The 22,685-nt window shown below is 37.3% G+C and overlaps 1 protein-coding gene across 3 annotated transcripts in view; it reads left to right on the forward strand.

The window, feature by feature from the left end:
- Nucleotides 1-22,685, forward strand: part of ankfn1a (ankyrin repeat and fibronectin type III domain containing 1a) — a 97,599-nt gene that overhangs the window by 28,372 nt on the left and 46,542 nt on the right. For all 3 annotated transcript variants that reach the window (XM_067430135.1, XM_067430134.1, XM_067430136.1), the window contains one exon: nucleotides 13,744-13,781. In XM_067430135.1, the coding sequence (XP_067286236.1) occupies nucleotides 13,744-13,781 (38 nt within the window). The remainder of the gene's footprint in view (nucleotides 1-13,743; nucleotides 13,782-22,685) is intronic.

Consider the following 22,685-nt stretch of genomic DNA (forward strand, 5'->3'; position numbering starts at 1 on the left):
GGTCTGAGGGTAAAGGTGCTCAAAGTGTACAATGTAATGTGATAGAAGTTCCAGAAGCTCATAAAAGCAATCATTCCAACAACTGGCTGCCAGGAATTGTTTCATCAGAAATCTCATGTGTTAATGCTTTTGGCGTCAGTGGGTAATTTACTCAAAATCTTTAGACAAAAGAACATCTTTGATAGATTGACCTGCTATAATTGTAAGTGAACGACCACTTGAACCTTCATTTATGCTATAGCATCTCCACGGGCATCTACACATGATTGCGTTATGGATTTCAATCGGTCCTGATTGATAATAGCATAGCCTGTCCTGGGGAACATTCATCTCCTTCAAGCATGCAAAAGGATAGTATGGAGCATCTCCTGCAGAGTTTATTTTACATTTCCAACCTCTTCAAGGTCAATAGATTGTACGCTATAACTCACCACCTTCCAACCCCTCCTTCTAGTGCCTCTAGTTCCTGTGCTCCAGCCCAGCAAAATGTCTACATTCCTACTAGGACTTTTCTGGGATGTTTACCTCCAGACTTCTCTCAGACGTTCTGTCCTCTCTCCCCTCCACTCCCCTCCTCCTGGTTGTGGCGGTCTCTGGCAGCGCCTGCTGGATTCCTGCATGTCTATCACTCTAATCAGGCGGCCAGACTCATTACAGAGTCCACTTAGTCAAGCACCGCCAAGAAGAGAACTTGCTTGCTGTCTAACGGGGGAGGGCTATTTTCTTTTCATTTGGATGGGGTGCAGTCTAGTTCGACAGACTTGCTTTCTGCAGATTTTAGAGTGCCCTATATGAACGTTTACTTCATTAAGAGACCATAAGGGGGCAAGCTTGCCCTCTCCTTGCCACGCTGAAGCCGTCTGTCTAGCCCAAGGTGATGAGCGTGGGTAGAAGACGTTGCAGAACAATTTCAAAGCTGTGTTGTACCCAAACGTCATAATAATGTGCAGCAGCCTAGTTTGAATCTCTGATTTCTTGTTTGTGTGGGTGGAATCAATTTAGCAGCACATTAAGAGGGAAAAGTAAATGTCAGGCTATCTTACTAAGTTATGGAGAGGAGAATTTTAAGCTGTGCATTTGATGGTCTTTCATAAATTATGAATGTAGTTCATCAGTTACCATAAAGTATATAAGCTATGTAAAATCCAAAATGATCAGTGAAAAGGCTTTTATTATGCATCACTTTCTAGTTTAATACTAAATTCATTTCCACTTAAATTTATACACTCAAAATTGCGCCTGAGCTCCACAAGTGTTGGTAAAACTTGATGATAATTTAATCCAGCATGATTTGAAAATGATCCAAAGAGCGTCTTGTGAAGAGAGAACATCTGGTCACATTATTAGTGGTCTAGAAATAGTGCAGAATCTTAAATATGATATTTTTTTTTTACTTTTTGTCATTGATTATTAAAACTATATAACTTTTATTTGCAGATTTACATGATAAAATAAATTTTCAATGTGATCTCAAGAGTTTTGCATTTTCAATTATGAATCTGTTTTTCTAATTCTTTTTCTATCTAATTTATTTCTTCCCTGAAATTGCAATACCACAACAATAAATATAATTTTTTCAAAACACTTTTGCGCAGCCGACAGCCATCATGTTGTAGCTAAACCGAAAAAACAACAACTAACCAACGCATTCATAGAGAGGGATTTTTCTGCTGAGGATGACTGTGTGTTCATTATATTCAGTAGACTGAATCAGTCCAGTAGAGTAAATTACATTGTATAACTCAAACCTGAGCACAGTGAGTGCCAGTCACAGGCCAGTCACAATTATCAAAGCTTATTGACTATTTAAACGTTATCATCCAACATGATGGCAAATAGGCATTCCAAATGATGTAAATCAAATTTACATACAGTAGTATAACAGTACTAAATTGATATTTTACACACGCGTCCCAAATTGTCTCTCAAAATCACATCTGCTGTCCTGCAACCGAGCACTAACCAGGTGGTCTGCATATAGAGCTGCATATAGTTTGAGCCCCGGCTATTAGTACTTTCTGCTTGTCTTCAGCGTTCTTTAGAGCATTTGCAGTAACGCTACATTCGCGGCAAATAGACGCAAGCTAAGTGTCATTACGTACTGAAGCTTTAGTAACAAAACCAACAGTTCAAAAACAAAAATATAAAAGTAAGGCGCCATGCATTTCGCCACCTTCATGCTCGCTATCGTTACCAGGTTAACAGCTGCTGCTTCGATGATGCAAACAAACCCCAGTACGGACCCAAATAATATAATATGAACACATTCCAGCGGGGGCAGGGGGAGCAATCGAACTCTGGTTCAGTCCAGGTAACCGAACCAAGTGTGAAAGCACCCGAATTCAATCGGTGAATTGATATGTTAGCCATTAAGAGGTTACCAATCTTTTTCTAGCCTATATCATCACTTTAAAAGTGTTTTCACACTTGCATAACAGCTTGTTGCAAAGCATGCTTCAATTATTGAAGCTTCAACCTGATAACTCAAGAATTGCCAGTAATCGTCATAAAGGGAACCCACGTTTTGCAAACCAGGTTGGTGCGTTCCCGCACCACAGCACCCTAATGAATAATGAAACGGCACAATTTGCTAATGTGTTGCTGAACGCCGGCACCATATGAAAGCCGGTTGACACCTAGACATATAAAATGGTTGCGCAGGCCATGAATTTCAGCAGTCACTTAATATTGCTGCCACAAGGGCTGCAAGCTGCCAGGACTGGGCTGCCAGGGGCATCACCACAGCCCCCTCTTCCTCCCAGACCAGAAGCGAGATCAGGGCTATGAATGCTAGCATTGCTCCCCTAATTGGGCCTGAGAGAGGTTTAACAACCATGCTACAGTTTACTCTACTGACAAATAGAAAAATAAAGGCCTTGTTCAAATTAGCACAGTGAAGTGAGAAGTTCTAGAAGCCCTTGACTGTCTTGGCTGTCAGCTCTGAGCTTGCCTAACCTAATCTACAGAAAGAGGTTATTTGAGTTCAGTTCAAGCTATTCACTTCATTCATTACGTCCAGAGGTGAAAACAGACTTCGGTTTCAGCCGAGTATGATCCCTTAAGCTCGCATGAGCAGGGTCAAGAAGCAGAAGACTCTGTGAGCAGTTCAGAGGGAAGATTAGATAAACCAGGCGTCAATAATTATCCTCTGGCTGCAAAGCAATTAGCATTTAAATGCCCTCCTGCTTACTATTCATTTTGATTGAGCCGTATATAAATTTGTCAAAGTGAATTATTGATTACAGTAATTTGAGGTCACACACCTACAGCTTCCTCATGGGCTGCAATTATACTGTAGCTGCGCTCATGCTAACTAATTTGTCCAATTAGCATGCTACCAAACACCATGCAGGTTCCTTGATCTGTATTGAGTTTTTTTTTTTAAATGTGTCACGGAAAACATTTATATTTATTCATGTATCAGATGCTTTTATCCAAATTGACTTGCAAATGAGGAATGCTACAACACAAGCGATACATCCTATATAATCCAACAGCCTTGCATTTCCTGTTGGCTGGTTCATGATTTGTTTGGGGACAAATAGATTTGACTGTGGTGACATTAATAATAGTGTACTTTTCAGTAACAAGATTCAATTTCCTATAAATAGCAATTTGTTTATGTCACATTGTGAACTTAGGTAGTAATCAAATGTGCAATCCTCAATGTTTCTCTCTCATATTATAAAAAGTCTGATTTATTTTAGTGAATCGATCCTTAAGAACTGTTCATGTAATTGAGCGTCTTTTTAAAACATAAACGCTTTTTTTATTTGTTATTCTTTGATGAATAGGATGTTCAAAAGAACAGCACTTATTTGAAATAGAAATCTTTTGTAACATTATAAATGTTTTTACTCTAATTTTTGATCGATTTCTTTTTTTTTAGAAACAAAATAATATAAAATTTTACTGACCCAAAACTTTTGAATGGTAGACAATATATACATGTATGTATATGTGTGTATATATATATATATATATATATATATATATATATATATATATATATATATATATATATATATATAATATATAATATATAAAGTGTACTAATACTGTGTTTGACCCCCTTTCGCCTTTACAACTGCCTTAATTCTACGTGGCCTTGATTCAAAAAGGTGCTGAAAGCATTCTTTAGAAATGTTGGCCCATATTGATAGGATAGCATCTTGCAGTTGATGGAGATTTTTGGGATGCACATCGACAGCACAAAGCTCCCGTTCCACCACATCCCAAAGATGCTCGATTGGGTTGAGATCTTGTGACTGTGGGGGAAATTTTAGTACAGTGAACTCAGTGTCATGTTCAAGAAACCAATTTGAAATGATTCGAGCTTTGTGACATTGTGCATTACCCTGCTGGAAGTAGCCATCAGAGGAGGGGGACCTGGGTGTCATAAAGGGATGGACATGCTCAGAAACAATGCTCAGGTAGGCTGTGGCAATTAAACGATGCCCAATTGGCACTAAGGGGCCTAAAGTGTGCTAAGAAAACATCCCCCACACCATTACACCACCACCCCCAGCCTGCACAGTGGTAACACATCATGATGGATCCATGTTCTCATTCTGTTTACGTCAAATTCTGACTCTACCATTTGAATGTCTCAACAGAATTTGAGACTCATCAGACCAAGCAACATTTTTCCAGTCTTCAACTGTCCAATTTTGGTGAGCTCATGCAAATTGTAGCCTCTTTTTCCTATTTGTAGTGGAGATGAGTGGTTCCCGCTGGGGTCTTCTGCTGTTGTAGCCCATACGCCTCAAGGTTGTGGGTGTTGCAACTTGCTACATACCTCGGTTGTAACGATTGCTTATTTCAGTCAAAGTTGCTCTTCTATCAGCTTGAATCAGTCGGCCCATTCTCCTCTGACCTCTAGCATCAACAAGGCTCTTTCGCCCACAGGACTGCCGCATAATGTTTTTCCCTTTTAATACCATTCTTTGTAAACCCTAGAAATGGTTATGCGTGAAAATCCCAGTAACTGATCAGATTGTGAAATACTTAGACCGGGCCGTCTGGCACCAACAACCATGCCACGCTCAAAATTCCTTAAATCCCATTTCTTTCCCATTCTGACATTCAGTTTGCAGTTAAGGAGATTGTCTTGACCAGGACCACACCCCTAAATGCATTAAAGCAACTGCCATGTGATTGGTTGATTAGATAATTGCATTAATGAGAAATTGAACAGGTGTTCCTTATAATCCTTTAGTTGAGTCTATATCCTAATTTGCTTATATAAAAAGTTGTATTTATGGCCTAACATTATATTAGGTGTACTTAACTACTATGTACTTACATCAAAAAACAAGTACAATGTCCTTATTGTTTTCATATTGAATTGCAAAACACTTTTGCTGTTTTTGAGATGGGATCTGGGTAAAGTTAGGAACAGGTGTGGTGGTATGGGTCAGTTTAAGGTAGGGTTAGATGTAAGGCAGTCAGCAGTGTAATTATAAATTGAGTTGCAGAAATTAATTATAAATGTAATTACATGTAAGAATGTAAAAATATACGTACAATGTAAAAACGTGTTTTAACTACAATAAGTGCATTGTAGTTCAGGCCACCTAATATAAAGTGGGTCTGTATTTACTGTTTTAAATGTATCTGCCAATGTTTAATGTTGTCGCCTTAAGTGAGATATAGTTGATATTCATACATTCAATATTAGCTTGTAGTTTAAACTATTTCAAAAGTGTATATTTTACTGTAGCTTTAGTATCTTGTAGCTTGAGAAGAAGAGTTTCCATCACTAGCTAAAATTGTTCTCACTGCTCATGTGAAAATGAACTAGGATGCACCAGTGGAGAGATTTAGAGGCAATGCTTGTTCGGTATTGTGAAAAGGAGAATTGCTGTGCTTTTTATTTGACATGTTTATGAAGGGAAATGGTAAAAGCCATCTATCTCAGAGTCTTCACTTGTAAGCTCACAAGACCAGATGTGTGTCCATCCAAGCAGATATTTTGGGCTGGTGAATGCTTCCGTTTCCTGTCTGTCAGTGTGTGAGATTCTAATGTGAGAGTGTTTGCTTCCAGCATTTATCTGTCCACCGTATATACACAGCTGCGACCCGTTTTTCTGCTGTGTGCCAGGATAGTGGAGGTGTCAGTTTAAGTACGAGCTTTTAGACTCCTGGTTTATTGCTGATACCTCATGAATAAATGTGCAGAGGTGTCATTTGAACTTTTACACATGATATGAATGAATGAACTCTGTCTGTGCTGTTTATGCCGTTAGTGCTTTTGAAGTTTTGTTCAATCTTCAGAGACCTGTTAACACTTGACAGTTGTTTGTTCACATTGAATTTACAGTTTGAACGTCTTGTTTCTTTAGTTTATTTTCAAGATCTGAGGTAGGGCTGCGCAATATATTGAAATGATTTAAATATCGCAAATGTACATGTCGCGATATGCATATCGCAACGGCATGCAATATCTAAATGATTTTTATGCTACTTCAACATTGTGAAAAAGTGTACGTTTTAGATTGACAAATAGCAGAGAACAGACTGGCCATACTTATGTGATTTGCTTAATGTTATTATACGTAATAACTTGCGAAAAACAACTCCTTGCTGTCTGACACACACACCGCAACATGCGTACAAGCCGCCCTTTTGAAAGCATGATTCCTTCAGTTCACTAAATACACACACAAACATAAATTAAACATAATTACATAACATAAAAAAAAAAAAAATGTTTTATTCATTTTTGCTAAAACACTACTGGTCACTTTTAAAAGTTGTAGTAATGCTTTCTTTTCCCAGAAAGAATGTGAAACTAAAATGGTGTCATTTCTCAGTTTTAATTTTTAAAAATATATAATTTAAATATATTTTGCACACTAATTGCAATATCGTATCGCATATCGAATATCACATTATTTAACAAGGTATTGCATATCACATTTTTCTTCAATATCGCACAGCCCTAATCTGAGGTGAATTATCCATTGTTAATTTCAGTATAAAAGTTACAATAATATTCAAACTCACATCTCTTTTAACATGAAATAAAGCACATAATCAATACCAGCAGAAATAGAAACCATTTCTAAAATACAGTTCCTGTCATGGAAAAGATATTGTGGCGTTTAGTTAGGACACGATGTAAGATGAACAAACTTTTATTAGAGCAGTGTTCCTTCAATGTCTGTTTTGCATTAGACAGAAACACAGCAGCAGTGCATTGTCTTGGTCTCTGTTCATTTTTTAAAGCAATTAAAGCCTTTCCAGGCTCATTCTACTCACACAGATTGACAGCTGTCACCCTTGGACTGTTGTATTAGCCCAGAAGGTCCACTGACATTAAAAAAACAGGCGCAGACAGGGGCAGCCCTATGTCTCGTTCCCGATAGTTCCTGAGTGTGACATTTCACCAAAATCAACAAGCTGTCGATAGCAATTCTCTCGATTAGAAATCTCAAAGCCGCTAAGCTCAAAGCGCCGGTCCGCTGGCATTTGCTGCTCTCAGACATTTTGCCATGTACACATTTTCACACAGTTCAAGATTGCTGTCATTTTTGCTGGATTTTGTTTGATCTGGTTGTTCAAGTCAGAAACATGGCCTTGGTGACTGCTGAGTTTGACTAAAGGCCCTTTATGGCAAGGCTACAGAGCCCCTAAATGGACACGGTGATGGGAAAAATATTAGACGGAAAGGAAAAAAATATTTCTATGCTCTTGTATTCTTTCACAAAAGTGTTGCATTCCCCCAAGAAACTTTGCGTTCCCCTCGCAAATCCTTTGCAACCCCTCCTAAAAACGTCTGCTTCCCGCAAGAACACTCTCAAAGATCTCAAAAGGTGTGTAAGTGAACACAGATCCTCAGGGGAACGCAAACATTTTGCGAGCTAATGCAAAGTTTTTCTGTGGAGCGCAAGAAATTTGCAAGACAATACAAGCACTCACTCGAAGTAATTGCTTTTATTTCTTGTAATTGCAACTTTGCTTTCCAAAGTCATATCATAATCATACTTTAGATCTCTCATTTGCAATTTTATATTTTACAGTATTGTGATTATAGTTCTCGTATTTGCTACTTTGTCACTTTTAATTTATGTCTGTTATATCATCATCATTGAGATACTAATATTAACATTTTGAATTCCCCTTTTATATTTATATTTTAAATGACGTGTCCTGTCATGACGACTTGCAGTTTGGCATAGTAATGGATATGACAATTTTGATATTTTTGGTCGGAATATCTGAATAGATCTGCTATGATGCTGCTGTTGGTTATTACTGTGGCTGCTGTTGCTGCTGTTGGGTCTGTTTCAGAGCAAGTATAGGACTTGCTATTGCCAATACATACACAACACGCTGCTGTGAGCAATTAAGACATGCCGCTGCTAAGTGATGGGCAGTAAGAATTTATATCACGGTATTTTTCAAAATGATGCCGGTTTTGCGGTATTTGACGGTATTTTTTCCCCATGCCTGACCGTGTGTTAACCCGTGTGTTGTAGAAAAATTCCACACTAGAGTTTATACAGGTTTACAAAGCTCCACAAAATGATGCTGTGGGGAGACAACAACCAATAAAACACAGACCTGCAACACACTCATTACAGACACATGAATATTCAAATATGACCACGGAGAGAAGAAAACTGAGTTGAGGGCACCTTGATAGAAACAACAACTGCCAAACGAGGGAGAAATGCAGAAGAACATTTAAAAGGTCTAAGGATATTTTCAGATATTTGAACAAACAACACATGACAATTTTACATCATTTTTTACTGTGTATTATAATAATCCTTCATAATGCCATTGCGTTCATGATCAGACGTACGACTGTATCACTGTCCTTATTTGCACAAATATTTCATTTTAGGAAGGCATGATTAAATATGTGAGCATACACAGTGCTGGTTGATGTTTAGAGCACTATAGAGTACATGAAATATGTCCATAAACAAACTTAAATGCACTTACTCCGGTCTGAATCTGATCTATGATCCACGTGATGAGTGGTGCTCCTCGCAGAAACCGCTCTCATGCGCCGTGTTTTTGAATTCTCCACTTTAATACCGCCTAGCACTACTGCTGCTGTTGAATAAAGCATACATGAATTACCCATTGAAAATTTATACAGGTGGAGCTGGGGAAGGTGCGGGTTTCTAAAGGTGTGCTGCATCTTCTACAGCAAATGCTGACCAAGTATTTGAAGGTTAAGCAGCAAGCTCATTGGCTACTGATAGAGCAGGAACCAATCATCTGTACCTTTTAGGGATCATGTGATTGCAAGCAGATGGGAGTTAGGTTCCTATCAGCCTGCACCATCTAGAGTTTCATGACAGAGCTTTGTATTTTTGTTTAGTTTTTGTCAATATATATATATATATATATATATATATATATATATATATATATATATATATATATATATATATATATATATATATATATATATATATATATATATATATATATATTTTTTTTTTTTATAATTTTATTTCAGCTGTAGTTTTAGTACATCAAGCTAAATGAATATTATAAATGTTATAATTAATGTCAATCAAATCTGACACAAATTATATAAGTTTAGCTTCTTTTGCTCAAATCACACTAAAATGCAATTTATTATCAGCCTGAGCTAATGTGCATGGAAGGCTTCATTTAAATATTATGATTTAAAACCTCTCAAACTTTAAAGTTTTAGCTGACCCAAAAATGAAAATTGTGTCATTAATTATTAATCACCCTATGTCGTTCCAAACCATTAAGACCTTCATACATCTTCAGATCACAAATGAAGATATTTTTGATGAAATACGAGAGGTTTCCACACATAGGCTGCAACGTTATTGCAACTTTCAAGGCCCAGATCCTTTCAATGACGTTGCAGCCTAGTAAAGACATCATTAAAATAGTCTTGTGTGTCTACAGCAAAATGTTAACTTTTGGGTGAACTAACCATTTATGATGATGTCTGTTTTTAATTTGAGCATGATGTGATATAATGTTGTTTAAGAAGAAGAGGTTAAACATCTATGCTGCCAGAAAAAGTTATTTGATATGGAATTGTTTGGGAATTGGATGTCAGTTTGTTTCACACAATTACACTCTTAATGATCATTGTCATTTATCTCCAGCAGATCTCATCAAGACTATGTGAGCAGCTAAGCCATGTTCATGTGGGACACACAGCCCCTTTTGGGGTATAGTCATGACTCTTCACACTGTGAGCTTTCTTAGGAAGTATGACTTCAGTCACAGACGCTGCTGGGTTTGGAATAGAACATTGTGTACCACACACTGTGTCAAATGTGTCATCCTCAATGGAAATTGATTTAGCTTGTTTTGAATATCACAAGTGAGTCACATCATATACTGTAAGATATGTTCTTTCAGTATGTGGAAATATGTTTTTTTTTTTACTTCAGTTTCAAGGCTGCTGAGTCTTTTGTCGATTTTAAACCTAAGAGCTGTCTGGACAGTGTAGCAAGTGTAATTTTCTCTTTATATCAATATTATATATAGTCAAGTTATTTTTGTGCAGATATTGATTGAAGGTGTATTTTTAACATCCAGGGGCAAAAGCACATCATTTCAGGTATTGCTCTCAGCCTCTCCAGATCTCCAGATCTCCAGATAATAATTGTATAATTGCTAATTTCTTTTTTTCAGCTATTTAAAGGCTGATTGCCTTGCATTCTTGTTTTGGATTCAAATTTAAGAACTGTGTGAAGGACTTTTGATATGAGGAAGCAGTCTCCTTTCTTTGTTTGAGAGTATTCATCTTCCATTTAATTTTTTACTTTTGTTTTTTAGAACACTCTTTACCTTACACTTTCCACAAGCAACCAATAGTTAAACTTTTCTATGATTTTGTTTGCATACTATTTATTTTAAAACCTATTGACATCAAAATAATTCTACGAGTCTTTTTAAAGTGCCCCATTATTCTATTTTAAAGAGGACTCCTACAACATGTTTATACCCACCCAATATACCCAAGGTCAAAAACACTTCTCATTTGCTCATAAAATACATTGCACATCACCTCATTGTTCAAAAAAGTGGTTCATTCAAAGAAACCGTTCCTTTCCGAGAGCCTACTCTGCTCTGATAGGTCAGATGGCCCAGACTGTTGTGATTGGTCTACCGCTTACTAGTTTCAGGCTCAGACGTGGCGTTGGCTCCCATGGACCATTGGCTGAACATTTGATGCACATGGCACACTTTTCTGGAAACACTTCAGGAGTTTTAAAGTCGTCATCTGGTTGAATTCTACAGTGGCTGCCTCAGCTGACTTGTTGCTTCGCTGCCTGATCAGACAATGACTTGCAAGTCGGCGTTTGTGCGTGAAAGCACTTCACAGAACGGATTTTGGAAAGACTTCTGAGGCAGTGTAACAGTTTAATGATCTACAGCAAAATAGAGAGAGCTTTGGTGAGCACTAAACAAATTACATTAGTAAGTTCTCGTTAGAAATGACATCAGAAGTGGAAAATGTTGGCCAAAAATGTTCATTTACACACAAACTGACCAGCAAACACAAATTTCAGATGGCATCTTTTTTCCCTAACTGAGCTGTCATAGAATGGAACGCGCTGGATTCTGGGATATCAAAGGCAGCGAAGGATACATCTATGCTGCCTTCAAAACGCGATCAGATGAAGGTCGTGAAGCTAATATTAGATTTTAACTTGTCTTAATGCATTCCTACCTTGAAATGTCTTGAAATGTGTCCTCCGAAAGAAGCATTTTCCAGGTTTCAGACGCATCCAGGATGTCTGCAAGACGTGTGTGTTGCATTCTTTAACGGTCCGCCTGGAAACAAAGGCTGTGACGCCAAACTCCCTCGTGGAAGACGAATGCAAGTCTAGTTTACAACTGTGACAATGAGTGCTTACCAGGATCAACTGTATGCTGGATTTTCAAAAGTATGTGAGGTCCACAGCTCCATTGTTGCAGTAAACTTGCGCAAAGTTATTGAATGAATAATTTATAGATGCACGTCGCCGGTCTGTTATTGCAGGGACATCAACTTTACATTTTCACGCAAGACAAAACAAACTGTGATTGGTTGCTTTTCATGTCAGTTAAACGTCCTCTGGGGCAGTCCTTGGCCAATAAAAGCTGTGAAAAAGTCCAGACCTTCTGCCATTTGTATGAAGGTCTGGCTACGTGAGACAGCACATGTCGGATATTAAACGCTCATTACCTTATCTGAATTTCAGCTCCAGGTCTTTCTCAGCGTTTTATACACAGTGACACCAACAGTAACAATGGCATTGATTTTACAGTATGAGTTCCGTTGCAAGTCCTCATCCTTTTTAAAATGCTTGCAAAGTGGATTTGCAGTGCTGAAAACAGTGTTTTCTCGACATGTCAACAACACAAGCCAAATTCTCAGCTACAACTACAGTGTGTGAGGGTGGGTTAAATTAAAAGTTGTTCACGGGCAGCCAATAAAAACCATAGGCAGGCATTATGGACTTCCTTCTGACTCATTTCGACAGTTCAGAATCGATTCTTTTTTTTAGGAGACTTTATTTGTCATTAAAAAGGTAATATTAGGAACACTAATAGGGGCACTTCTATATTGACCCAAAAATTACACAGTACAAAATCAGTAATGCAGTAAAAGTTATTAATAGCTTTCCTTTTCACCTTTTTTTACATTAATAGGCAACAAATCCACAGGTGTCATGATGGTTGCAGACATGAAGCTGAACACAGCCTTTGTTACTAGTCCATTCATTTCCATCTGTTTGACCAATTTATGCAGATTTGGGGAGATTTTTACAAGAAAACATGAATTTCATAATGTTCTTTCTTTATATTATCAGCTCATTACATAAAACGGACAACATTACAATCACGTTGACTTTTATTTTAGTAAGTTATTCAGTATTCTATTTTTCGTATTTTGTATGTTTTGGTTTTGTTTTTATTGTTGTATTGCTGATCCTCTAAATGTTTTGCCTCCCTTGTCTCCTCTAAAGAAACATCCCTGCTGTGTTTATTATTACATAATATAACAAAGGCATGTGAAAAACATAAAGTACTGTGCGCTGTAACAGGTCAGGCATAATTGTGCGAATCAATTTTGCTTTCTTCACCTATAGTAATACTAATGAGTCACTTTACTTTGGGTGAGTTTCATGTATTGGTAGCTGATGTGGACAGGTTTCAGCACCAGTGCTACATGGCATTAGATGTCAGATGAAAGAATATGCATATCTACAGAAAGGTAATTTTCAAAACATATTCTCGAAAGTTGCTATGACAACAGTGAGACTGCCATTCCCAACCGTGAGGACAACAGAAGTGGTAACAGAGGGTTTTTTCTGGTTACAGAAGGGCTTTGGTGTCTGCATTGATTACACTGTAATTAGAAAATAGAATATTTCTATTTGGCATTGTGTTAGTAGAGAGTGTTAATATCATTAACCCGCCTTACGTAAGCAACGAGGGGCCACATTTATACATCTGTTTTACGCATTGGTTTGTCTTCTGTGGAATTCTAGAGCAGTATTTCAGTCACTTTATTTTCATGCATTTTTGTCGTGTTGCATTTATTTGACTTGTGGGCAATGAAATGCTTATACAGTCTAGTATTAGTTTGGAAAAGTTTGTAATTACGTAACATATGATTTATTTTCTAAGCATACACAATTTTTAAACAACACTTTTTGAGATTTTAAAATGGTATGTTGATTATTAATGTATAAATAATGGCTAAAATACTATTTTTTTGTTCATTTGATGCAGAGTCTTGGAGTCACTGGCAGATACGAAACCCATAAAAAGTAAGTGGTTTTTGTTAACATACTTTACCTTCCAAAACTCCATGCAATTGGCAGAAATGAAAAGGGAAAAGATAAAAGCAATGAACAGATGTTAAACGGTGCTATCAAACCCAGAAATACATTGATGTTTCAGTGTATAAACTAAGTATAACTACATGCCTGATAAGCTTGGTATAAACTCTTCTATTATTCTTAATATTATGTATTATTTACTATTCTTGTTATTATTTCTATTGAAAGGCAATTTCTGGTTTGGCAAGGTTCCCATTTCAGAATTAAGATATAAGAAGGTCTTGTTATCTGTCCAGCATGGAATAAGTTTAGAACATTTATTCTTTTTGCCTTTTATTATTCTGTTATCCTTGGTGATTCACACTGCAATCTAATAAAAATGCAGAGGAGCAATTTTCTATAGGCTATAGGTAGTCCAATCATTATATGAATCCATGGGGGGGTTGTTAAGAGATAGACACCATCACGCAGGAGCAGCCAATATCCGAGAATTCTATACGCTCTATTATTAGAACATAATTGTCTGTTATGGTCACCTGCTCAGATGGACCTTTCTGAAGGTTTGCTTTGTGACATCTCAACTTGACTTAACTATATGTTGCAGTTGATTTGTAAACATTGTGGACTTCATAAGTTAACAAAATGAATGGTACCATATTATGATACGATGGTTGCAATCTTCAATTCATTTTTGCAGTGAATTCTCTATATAATACCAAGAAACGGTGTTTAATAGCTGTGGTGGTGTCTGTCATTCCTTTTGATGCATTTTTATTTTTACAGTCATGCATTGTATTCAGTGCTACACTACAATACATTTTCTACAACCAAAAGAGACTCTAATGAGGTTTTTAAGCCCCTGACTTGTCGGTTTGTTTGGGTAATAGTCTGTTTGCATGCACACGTTTAATAGCTGCAAAGGGGAACTGTTCTGAATGCTTCCTCCTTGGTGAGAAACTGTGGTGCCTGCAGTCTGAATCAGTGGAGCCCATGGTATCCATTAAGAAATATGGCACTAGTAGTGTTGCCATGGAGATCAACTCAATGGAAGCTGCGTTTAAGCCTCAGGAAGACATAATCGAGTGCTTTGCCTTTCATTCCAGAGATATGCACTGCAACTGTGTGGTGGTGATATATGTTGTTTTGGCAATTTAATCCTTTAAATTATTTCAACTTTATTACAAAGACATTTGACCTAAAAGGAAAAATCTGTCAGCATGTACTCATCCTCATGTCTTTCCAAACCCATATGATCTTTTTCACCCCTTTGTATCGCAAAAGTAGTAGTTTAGATGAATGTTTAAGCTGCTCTTATCCATGCAATGAATGTGGATGGGGCTCAACAAAAGCCTCATAAAGTAGTCCATACAACTTAATGTAATATATTTCTAGACTTCTGAAGCCACAGACTGAAAAGTTATTATTCACTGGAAATCTGGCTTGACAGTTGTGGTCACCATTCACTTACATTGTATAGACAACTACTTTTGTGTTCCATGGAGAAAAGAAAGTCATACTGTTAAAAAAAGACATCAGAGTGAGTAAATAATGGCAGAACTTAAATTCACCATGAAATTAAAATTGACGATTCTTGTTTTATAAGGAATATTGCAATATTTATCATAAATGATGATTTACCCATGCTCATCATTATTTATATATCTTTTAAAAATGTACATGTCCTCACACTCAAAACCTCAACAAAATCTCTTCTCTGAAGGGCCAGACAACCAGTCACTCACATGAGATTGCACAAAGTCCCTCCCTAAAATGTTTTCTTGTTTGAGAAGTTGTTTAGGTTGAAATATGAACTCGCATATACAACACATAGTGATGAAAAGACTAGGGATATCACTTTTTCCAGAATGCGTCCGATACGATACTTTTCATTTTAGTACTTGCCGATACAGAGTACCGATACCTATATTTTCATTTCATTTTTAATTTGTACAAATATTGGTCAGAGAAACCAAAAGAATATAAATCAAATTAGTTGGTTTAGCAAATCTAAATTTCTATCAGTTATTTTCATACTTAATTATGCCTGTGACTTTCACTGTTCATATTATTATTGTCATATTATTGTCATAGTATTATTATCATATTTTATCTTACAATTTAATAGCACAGTAAATAAGAGCTGCTCCATTAGGGCTCAGTCACAAGCAGTGAGTCATTTTTATTTTCACTTTGTCTTTTGTTGTTAACATTGATAACAAATACAGCTGTAGATTTATTAGGCTGCTGTCACTTTAAGAGTGGCACGATTCCAAAATACTGTTACAAACACTTTTTTCCTTGCAAAAACAAACTGTGCAAAAACAAAGATTGTGGCCAAAACTGGTACTGCAATCACTTTCAAATGACTACAGAGCGGTGCCTCCCTCTCTCTCTCCTGACTCGAGGTTGCCAGATAGGCTGCAGGATCCAGCAGGTACGTTTGTAGCTGCAGCTGTGGTAAATAGAGCAGATCTGGCAACCTGTATGCGGGAACACTACTGACTTTGTGATTGGTAGATGGTGGAGGGCGGAGCTTCAGGCCAATACACAAGTCAACATCAACATCAGTTGAGGGCTGCAACAACAACTTTAAAATGACAATATCCGGGTCGGACTACTGTTGTCGGTAATATAAGTATTTGAAATTAACATGATTTCTTAATGTTTAGTGACATATCAGGGCCATTTTAGGATTAATTGAAATACATTTCTTGCATACAGTTCCTTTAAGACATAACTGACTCATGTTTCACAAGGATACTTGCCAATGCGGGCATTTTGACTTAATTTTCTGTGAATTTGTTCATTCACACACAAGATGAATCTCGATTTAATAGGCTATTCGCGCGCTGTCTGAGGCAGCTTTCAGGGCTCGCACTTTAGATGTTTGTGCACAGAAAACTTCTTGAAAAACTCTGTGAATACTGGTTGCCTTCCTGTAATAATGTAGGGAATCACTCTTTATACATAAATCAAACAGTTCATGTTTTTACTTGCACGTGTGATAAACTAGAATTGAGTTTTAAGTCTGACAGTATTTTGACCAAACATAAGAAAAAAATCAACTCTGATGGCTCTGATATTCTCCGACATATAGCGTAAGTGTGCTTCCGATGACCCGAGTTCGATTTCCAGCTCAAAGTCTTTTGCTGATCCTGTTTCCCCTCTCTTCGCCCTTGCTCACCTGTCTGTACTGTCCTATCCAATAAAAGCATAAAAAGGCCAAAAGTATAATTGCAGTATAAAAAAGTAGTTTAAAAAAAGAACTACAAATGGCTTCAAATACCAAAATAAAAGTTTGAACGTCACAATAATCTATTGGTTTCCTATGACAATGATAACATCAGGGCCAGTTGTCAGCTGCTTTATTTATGCTCGGTCAGTCGAGACACTCTCTGGCTCAGTTCTCACTGATCGATGTACCCCGCTCGTGACACCAGAGACTTTAAAGTGACACAACATTTCTTTTGATGTCTGAATTTTGTGCCCAGAAAAGAAGAGTCTAGGTTGTTCTTAGGATAAGTTGTACTTTTACTGACACAAGTCGTTCTGGATTAGAGTTTGAAATATATATAAAATCAGGCTGACTCACACAGAAATCCATGTTGCCCACACATAGAGGTAATACTTGAGTTTAAGGAGGGTTATATAAAGATCTCTATAATGTTTATACAAGCTTCAAACGACACTTGTTTTATTATGCTAAAGGATTTGATTCCTTAATCATGTGCCAGTAGTTCAGCTTAACAAATTCAGGTGAAAAAACAAAAAACATAAACTACTTCATTTAAAGGGATAGTTCACCCAAGAATTTTAATTAATCGTTTACTCACCCTCAAGTTGTTCCAACCCTGTATACATTTCTTTATTCTGCTGAATACAAAATATTATATTTTCAGGAATGTTGGTAACCAAACAGTTGATGGACCACATAAACTTCCATAATAGGATAAAAATACTATGGAAGTCAATGGGGTCCATCAGCTGTCTGGTTACCAACATTCTTCAAAATATCTTCTTTTGTGTTCAACGGAAGAAAGAAACTCAGGTTTGAAACAACTTAAGGGTCAGTAAGAAATGACAACGTTAATTTTTGGACGAACTACCCCTTTGACAAAAATCACAGTTGCAGCTAAACTAAAGTATTAGCAAACTGTGTTGCTTGTCATGTAGTGGGTGGCTTCGACTTAAAGTTGCTTAAAGGGACGAAAATTCTGTGGGTCGGCGCTTGAGACACTTTGGCAGTGTTTTTCTGACAAATTGGAAGTTTTTCCAGTTGAGACTCTTTGCTTGCTATTATCACAAATTAGGTGTTACTAATATCTTATTTCACATATACTGTTGTTGGTTTCTGTATTGTTTTTAAATAAAAATGACAATACAGTGTAAAGTATTTGTCCTGGCTCTTGATTTAAATTATTTTGTGCCATTATTATGCTTCGTCTTGTCATCTGATCACGTTGTATAAGCAGATTGTGGCAGTTGGTCAGTGTTGTATTGTCCCACATCTCCTGCACTGTGATTGGATGGATGTGACAGTGATGAGCGCTACGTTTTAACCAAAGTTAAATGATTTTCAACTCTCACGACCAGTAAAAAAACACTTTGAGCGTTCAGCGCTTGAGTGTAGAATAGACACTCAGCACCTAGCGTTTTAAAAACACGGTGCTCCTAGCGTTTTAAAAACATGGTGCTCCCATTGAAAAAAACTTGAAAAATACACGAGCTGCTTCGCTGTGGGAAAAGTTTGGCTTGTTCAGAGTACATCACAGTCACTTCTTAGCCTACATTGTGACTACGTTATTTAAACATGCAATATCGTTGAAGAAAAAAGACAAGTCTAAAATGTAGACTGAATGACACTTTAAGCAGAACATCTCAAATGGAGATTGCTAAAATGCAGCTTACTTGTTTATTGGTGTTTTCAGTTTATCCGCTCGAGAGAGAGAGCTCGCATGCATATGGTTGCCAGATTGGACATGTTTAGGTAAAACACCGGATAGTATCTGTGTTTTTTTTACAGAAAAGCTCTGATTGGGGGATTAAAATGACTGAAATCTGGCAACCGCAAGCATGCAAGCTCTTTCTCGCGCACGGATGATCTGAAAAAACAAATAAACAAGTAGGCTGCATTATATCAATCTCCATTTGAGACGTTCTGCTTAAAGTGTCATTCAGTCGGTCTGTGTTCTGTCACGACTCTGCTTCGCTTAACAGCTGAACTTCTGTGAGCTGCTGACATAAACCAATCAGAGCAGAGCTCAACATTAATATTCATGACCCTTGAAGGACCCTATAAGGCAAAAAAACAGAACATTAAATCCTAGGGACAATTTATAGGGTTGTAAATGGACCTGTAAAACTGTATCTTGACAGTGTTTGCCCTTAAATAAACCACATGCCCTCTATGTAGATATCAGAGAATAATTTAGCATATTGTTTCAACTCATTCTATGGCACCTTTAATTTTTTTGGGTAGACTATACATTTAAAGTGCTCATTTCATTCAAGCTAAACATTTGATTTGCATTGCATTCACTGGAATCAAGCCCTTAGCTTTGCTAGTGCGATACTCTAGCTGTAAGCTACACAAACATCATTCATTTATAAAATCTCACAGCCAGTTCTGATTCTTCACTTTCCAAATTCTTGGAGCATGATTTTGGATCTGTCTAGTGTCCACTTCCCAGTTCTTCCATTCATTGCAGTAGCTGTTTCAAAACGAATTGCTGTCCTACATATGGTATGCTCTTGGCCAGTGGAATCAGCGCATGCTATCATAGATTTGACTGGCAGTAATATATAATTTTTTTTGTTGTTGTTGACAAAATGCTAATAGAAACCAGGCCTCTGAGTCCATGCCCCTGATGAGATGTGTGTCTCAGAGCTGTTGTCGTGGCCTTTGTTTTGCCTGCCATACAAATGGAACACTTAGCCTTGAGCTGCGGAGAGGAGCTGTGCACAAAAGCCTGCTGAGAAGAGAGCGCTTGCTCTTTCACGCCGTCGTGACTTGGTATACTGCCTTCTGATTGGCTATGTGCTCACCCATCTCATAGCCCCCCTTCAGCAGGTTTCTTCTTGTCTTTCCATAAGAAATATCTGGAAGCAGCTGTAATACGAGATGACTAGATCAGGTTGGGGATGACATGAGTTTAGAAGTGGTTTTGTGATAACTACAACTATACATGAAGTTCCATGAGTACTCTACAAGATGTTTCTGCTTCAAGCTAAAGAAATGGAGAAAAAAGGGTGTATTTTTATCTCCTTTTAATACTCTCCATCTACATCACTGGTTCTACCTGTTGTGATACCCTCCTTTTGTATTTTTAGTCATCCTACACCTCTGCTTATATACTATTTCTAGCTGTCCTGGTTTCCTCTTTGTTTCTTTCTAGTATCACTTTTACCTTCCTCTTGATTTTAGAAAGAAACTAAGCTCTTTTTAACGGAGCCACTACATGTTGACAGAGCTATTTGTCCTGCTTTTGTAAATTTGTTTCTTTTTCCCAATGCTGCCAAACATGAGAAATTGATTTTATAAAGCGTAATGTTGCAAGGAGGGATTCCTGTAGGCCACTGGATGCAGTCGCAATTCACAAAAGTAGCAGTAAACATTCAAGAAATACTACTTTATTCATTTATTTAGTTCTTATCAGAAATTGCCATGGGCTGAGATGGTCCACAATGATGCTGTATTTTTTTTCCTCTAATACCCTTCCCTTATACTGATAGGAACCGACAACATGGGCATCTCACTGTACCATTAGTGTCGGTTTTCATTAAGCTGGTGTCCCCTGATTGGTTGCATGCAAGACCATGAGAGCTTTGCTTTTAAGCTGCAACTATGAAAACAGCTTTGTTCTGCCCTCATGGAAAATGTTCTTCTAAATTTTTTGCTATTATAAATGAATTGTTTTGACACAGTTCGCTCTTAAAGAGACAGACTCCATATCCCCGTTGCTCTATTCCAAGTGTAATTTCAGCATATATACTACAAGTATTGCATGTTTTATTTGTTTAAAGGGTAACACTTTATTTTAGGGTTCCGTTATTAACTATAAGCATGCATATTACTAGCATATCGGCAGTTTATTAGTACTAAAGCACATATTAATGCCTTATTCTACATGACTTATTCTACATCCCTTAATCCTACCCAATACCTAAACTTAAATGCTACAAAAACTGCCTTACTAACTATTAATAAGGAGTAAATTAGGAGTTTATTGAGGCAAAAGTCATAGTTAATAATAGTGAATGAATATTTGTTCCCCATACTAAATTGTTAGCGTTTAAAGCCCTTGTTGAGGGTTGGTGTGATTCAGCTGTGTCTGGAATAGCTTTTTCTTAGTATTTAATTATATTAACTATATATTACACAGCTCTGTGGAATACTTGATTCTTGGTCAATCCATCCAGCGGTATGTTATCCTTTAAAAAAACAACCGGTAAAAACTGATAACACAGGCTCATCTGGTAACTGTAGTGAGTGCTTTATGCTAGTTAGGAATGTTTATTTCTATTGCGTGTGGTGAGCTAATAAAATCTTAAAACTCAAATCAATATTTTGTGTTGAGTTATTTAAAGGGTTACTTCACTGCTTTTTCATATTAAACTATGTTATTCCCTTAACTAAAACGAGTTGATACATACCTCTCTCGTCTCAGTGCGTGCACGTAATCTCTCTGACGCGCGGTGATGATCTGATAGCATTTAGCTTAGCCCACTAAGCCCAGTTCATTCACTATGGTACCAAACAGAGATCAAGTTAGAAGTACCAAACACCTCCATCTTTTCCCTATTTAAATACAGTTACACGAATAGTTGAACGATCAAGTATGGTGACAAAATAAAACGTGGTACTTCTCTAATCGGATTAAAAAGGACATCTTTCCTCACATCTTTCCTCACACCTCCCCCTCAACCTTTCATTTCTGTCAATGAGGGAAGATGTTTCGGCCAGGACTTTTTTTATTGCGCCGAGCCGAAGTACTCTCAGAAGTGCTATTCCGCCATACATTATAGTTCTCCTTTTTAATCCGATTAGAAACGCGCCACGCTTTATTTTGTCACCATACTTGATCATTCAACTACTCGTGTAACTGTATTTAAATAGGGAAAACGTGGAGGTGTTTGGTACTTCTAACTTGATCTCTGTTTGGTACCATAGTGAATGAACTGGGCTTAGTGGGCTAAGCTAAATGCTATCAGATCATCCCCGCATGTCAGAGAGATAAAGAGCACACACTGAGATGAGAGAGGTATGTATCAACTCATTTAAGTTAAGGGAATAACATAGTTTAATATGAAAAGGCAGTGATATCCCTTTAAACACACAGTTTCTGGCAATCTCATGTTAATCTTGAGTACCTATAGAGTTGTATTGCATCCTTCATATCTTTGAAGAGTCTTTCGTTTTATCATTTTTATAAAAGACAGATTTGCTGTGCCGATTCTTTACGAAAACAGCCGAGCTCGTGCAGGCGTGCAGTAGGCGGTGCTAAAGAGTACCTCACAAGCACACACACACTTATGATGCACACACACAAAATACATCATGCCTTTATTCCTAGATAACTATCGATTCACTATACATTTGTGTTGTTTACATTATATGCACCTACGCGCCTATTGCCAACAAAACAGACATTTGATACAGTTTTGACTCGTAACCAGGAACAAACAAACACACTTGCAGAACTCCGTTGCTGCTCCGGAAAAACAAACTGCATCCACTGTTTCATTAATACTGGGTTATCTGAGAAGCTGAACAAGTTTATTTTCCCCTCACAACTATAAACACACTTCTTTAGTGACATATGTTGATTTTGTGGTCTAAATTACAGCGGTGCTGATGGCTCCCATAACCCAAATGTAGCTCATTAATGATGC

This window comes from Pseudorasbora parva, chromosome 21, assembly GCF_024679245.1.
Source record: "Pseudorasbora parva isolate DD20220531a chromosome 21, ASM2467924v1, whole genome shotgun sequence".
In the NCBI taxonomy this organism is placed as follows: Eukaryota; Metazoa; Chordata; class Actinopteri; order Cypriniformes; family Gobionidae; genus Pseudorasbora; species Pseudorasbora parva.